The 4,370-nt window shown below is 47.9% G+C and overlaps 1 protein-coding gene across 1 annotated transcript; it reads right to left on the reverse strand.

The window, feature by feature from the left end:
- Positions 1-2,519: 2,519 nt before the first annotated feature.
- Positions 2,520-3,551, reverse strand: LOC135497188 (uncharacterized). The gene has a single exon (XM_064786933.1). The coding sequence runs from the start codon at positions 3,549-3,551 to the stop codon at positions 2,520-2,522; it is 1,032 nt and encodes a 343-aa protein (XP_064643003.1).
- Positions 3,552-4,370: the final 819 nt, after the last annotated feature.

Here is a 4,370-nt window from a genome sequence, read left to right on the forward strand (position 1 = left end):
AGGTTCATCGGGCAAAGTTCGTTACCATATTTTCAAGTCAGGGCCATAAGGATGACTTCAGGCTTAATCCTAAGAATCACGCTCTATTTCTGTTTAGGTTGCAATTTGGGCCATGCCTGGATGAATTCGAGGTGGAAGCTAAGAATACGTTATTGATGACCTTACGTGACCCTCTTGTCTCCAACCACTGGTTAATAGTCGGTGCGAATGAAAGATTATTTGCCTGGCCCAAATTCGATACTGGTAAGCAAATGACCGCAAAGGTATTTACTCTATAACAAAGTACTCGGGTGGACTTATATTGTTATAAAGCTGAGCTGCACGAACAAATCTCACAGTGGCTGATTATGAAATTAAGGTGAGACGGATACGGCACAGTTGTGGATGCAATATTTCAGACTGCTACTATGTCTAATAATTCATTACTAACGTTCATTTTTCGGAGCTTGCACATGAGAATCTTTGTTTAAATCCTTCTACGCAAGATCGAAACAGACATCGTAGCATTTCACTCTCCACCGTAAGTCATTGCCGTGTTGCATAAATAAATTCATTGATATTCCGGGAGATATGATTGTCGCAATAAGTATTGTGAGGGAAATTACAAATGCAGTCAATTGTTTTTCGGATCATTTAGATCTGGCCATATTTACTTGGCTCTTCTCTTGTCACTAAATTTAAGCCCTTTGTAGTAAGGGCTCTATTTCTAAGCTAACGCCTAGAAAATTCTACCATATTGGATAATACCAGAGGTAATATAACAATATGCCATATCCCCTTTAAATCTGCACGTGTCTACAGGTAAACAAAAGGTGACGTCACACTGCGCATGCTCACTTGGCACCGCCTCTATAACCTCACACCCACCAGCCCTTCAATCATCCTTCTTTCATGGAGACCGATCCCCAACAGGATAAAATGTGGGGAGGACGGGTGGGATAAATTCGTAGAATTTTCTAGGCGTTAGCTTAGAAATAGAGCCCTTACTACGAAGGGCTTTCTGGCGTAACGCTCTAGAAAATTCTACCATATTGGATAATACCAGAGGTAGTATAACAATATGCCAGACTTGTCAGCGGAAGGTGGGATTTTATACCCAAACCACCAACCAAAACAAAACGAAGGCATGAGTGTGAGGAGCTCAGAAGAGCATGCCCCCCCCCCTCTTTCTGACCAAGGAAGGAAAATTTTAAAAGGCTATTCACCAAAAGATCAGTGATTTCTCCTTCCTGCTAAGGTCGGATGTTGTCTGCTGGATCCGTCAACCTGTGTTTGAACATCCACCAGGTAATGAGACGTGAATGTAGTCTGCCTGGCCCAAGAACCTGCCTGCAGAATGTCCTCCACTGCCAGACCCGCCGCGAAAGCCAAGATGCTGTCATCCTACGCACCTCGTGGCCCCCGGCTGAGACATTGCCCGCATAGGCAAACTTTATCACCTTTTTAAGCCAGGAAGAGATAGTTCTGGTACACACAGACCCTTCCCCCCCCCCTACATTTAACAAACAAACGGGAGCCACTGGCCCACCCATTTGTACATGAAAGATAAAACTTAAGCATCCTCACAGGACAGAGCAACCTATCTGAGCTGTCTCGACCTGAGAACCTATCATGTCTTGGAACGAAAAATGGTTTCGAATCCGTGTTTGCCGCCTGGGTCTTAGCTAAAAACCCAGGGACCGTCCGAAGATGTACCCCATCATCCGAAAAAATTAAGTCTCGCTTATCTCGCGAAATAGCATAAAGCTCGCTTGCCCGCTTTGTACAAGCCAAGGCAAGCAGAAATACAGTTTTCCATGTCGCAAAAACTCTTTGCTGGACAGTATCAAACTTAACAGGCTCGAACGGAGCTTTCGTGAGCATTGATAACACCTTTAAAAGATCCCACTCTTGGACTCTATTCCTCAATTGAGGCCTTTCAACTGAAAAATTCGCGGTTAAAACGGGGTGACTTCCCACCGAATAACCATAAAAAAACCCCAGAGCAGCCGATAACGCTGACCGGTGGTTCGCAATAGTTGCTGGCAATCTGCCCAACTCTTCAAACATATATAAAAAATAGTCAGTAATCAATGAAATAGAGACCGACTGTAGAGGCTCGTCCCTTGAAGAGAGCCAAGCCGAGAATGTACCGAAATGGCTCTCGTAGACGGACAGAGAAGACTTTCTCTGAGGTCTAGCTGCCCTAGCCGCAACCTTCTGAGAAAACCCTCTCTGTACCAAGGAATTATCGATAAAGACCAGGCGTGAAGAGCCTGGGACTGGGGCTGGGAGTGAAACACGACCGACCCCGGTTGTCGGAATAACCGACGGTGAGGAGGTAACGTTAGTGGAAACTCCACCAGCAGCTGAAGGAGAGCTGGAAACCAAGACTGCGCCGGCCAAGCCGGTGCAATCAGGATTATTATCGAGTCGGATTCGTTGACTTTCCTGAGAATGTAGCGAATCAGAATTCTCGGCGGAAACGCGTAAGCCATCAGGTTGTCCCAAGAAAGAGACATGGCATCGACCCCTCATGCTTAATCGTCCGGGAAGGGGCTGACATAAAGAGGTAGCTGATTGTTCTTGTAAGTCGCAAACAGGTCTACTTGCAGAAAAGGGAACAGAGCAAAGATCTGACTGAAGACTGATTTCGCCCGTGTCCACTCTGTCTCCAAGACACGATTCTGTCGACTGAGACTGTCGGCCAGAACGTTTCTCTTGCCTGGTATAAAGGCTACTCTGAGAAAGATCCCATGTACCTGACAGAATAGAAAAAGCTCCCTGGTGAGCAGGTAGAGACTCAACGACTGGGTGCCCCCTTGTTGACGAATGTAGGACACCACAGTGGTGTTGTCCGACAGAATTCTGATGCATTTGCCTCGAATCTGATTCAACAAAGCCTTGATTGCTAACAGGACCGCCTTCAGCTCCAGGAGATTGATGTGAAGGCTGGCTTCCTGCTCTGACCACTGACCGGACACCGTCTGAGTGCCTAAGTGGGCACCCCAACCCGATAGACTGGCATCGGTAATAAGGGTCACGACTGGCTCGGGAGGATGCAACGGATCTCCGGCCATCAGATTGTCATCGGACTCCCACCACAGAAGATACTGGAAAAATTTGGGCTGCAGCGGCACCACTTTTTCTATGTGATCTTGATGGGTTTTGAAAAAGCACTTGAGATAAAACTGCAGTGGGCGTAGATGAAGCCTTCCCAGTGGGATGAAATCTGCCATGAAGTTGAGGAGCCCCAGGAACGACAAGAAGCTCTTCGCCGTGACCTTCCTGTACCTCTTCAGATATACGATCCACAAGCGGACCTTCTGAACTGACTGTTCCGTTGGGAAAACTAGTCCTTGAATCAAGTCGAACAGGACCCCTAGATGTTCGAAAACCTGTCTGGGAGTCAAATGTGACTTCTCGAAATTGATCAAAATGCCTAGAGTGTCGGCTAGCTTGAGGAGAAGCTGAAGCTGACAACACAGGGTTGCTTGACACTTGTTCCTGAGGAGCCAGTCGTCCAGATAGAGATGGATTAGAAATGCCAGCCTCCTGAGATAAATCGCCATCGCTCTCAACACCTTTGTGAAAATGAAGGGAGCAGTCGCCAGACCGAAGCACATTGCTCGGAAGCGAAAAATGGTGTCCCCTATACAAAACATTAGGTATTTGCGGAACTGAGGATGCACTGGCACATGGTAATATGTATCCTTCGTGTCTAGGGACACCACATATTCCCCCTTGTTCAGCTGTGCCCTTATCGAATGGACGGACTCCATCTTGAAATGGGGCACCGAAAGGTGTTGATTTAACGCTTTTAGATCTATCACAGGCCGGTGGCCCCCCAACTTTTTTGGAGTTACGAACATATGAGAGTAAAACCCTGCCTCCAAACCTGAGGCGGGGACGATCTCTATGGCTTTCTTGGCTAACATCAAGTCTACTTCTCCTAGCAAGACTCGTCTCTTGGGAAAGTCCCTTGGTAAGGCAATGGGACGAGGGTGTTTTGTTAAGGGGGGTAAGGATTGGAACTTCAGCCTTAAACCGTGAGTTACTACATCCATGACCCACTGGTCGGAGCCTATTCGAGCCCACATGCCCGCAAACTCCGCCAGTCTGGCCCCCACTGGAGAACCCGAACCCAGTGGGAGCAGGGAGGGTCCCCTGATATCAGGGACGCTGCTTTGGTGGAGGCAGCATCTGTGTCCTGCCACCCCTGCCACCCCTAAAGCTGTTATTGTTGCCAGCCCTAGCTGGACGAGAGCTACCGCGCCCACGCCCCCTAGGAGCTAGAGGAGGCGTCGCAGTGAAAGACTGAGACGAACTCGTATGATAAGGCTGAGACCTCCCAGAGACAGAATTCGAGGAGGACTTAAACCTAGGCTGTG

This window comes from Lineus longissimus, chromosome 12 (assembly GCF_910592395.1).
Source record: "Lineus longissimus chromosome 12, tnLinLong1.2, whole genome shotgun sequence".
NCBI lineage: Eukaryota > Metazoa > Nemertea > Pilidiophora > Heteronemertea > Lineidae > Lineus > Lineus longissimus.

What these genes read in the sequence shown, in the direction of transcription:
- LOC135497188 (XM_064786933.1), bottom strand. Translation starts at nt 3,551, where the DNA reads ATGGCGATTTATCTCAGGAGGCTGGCATTTCTAATCCATCTCTATCTG.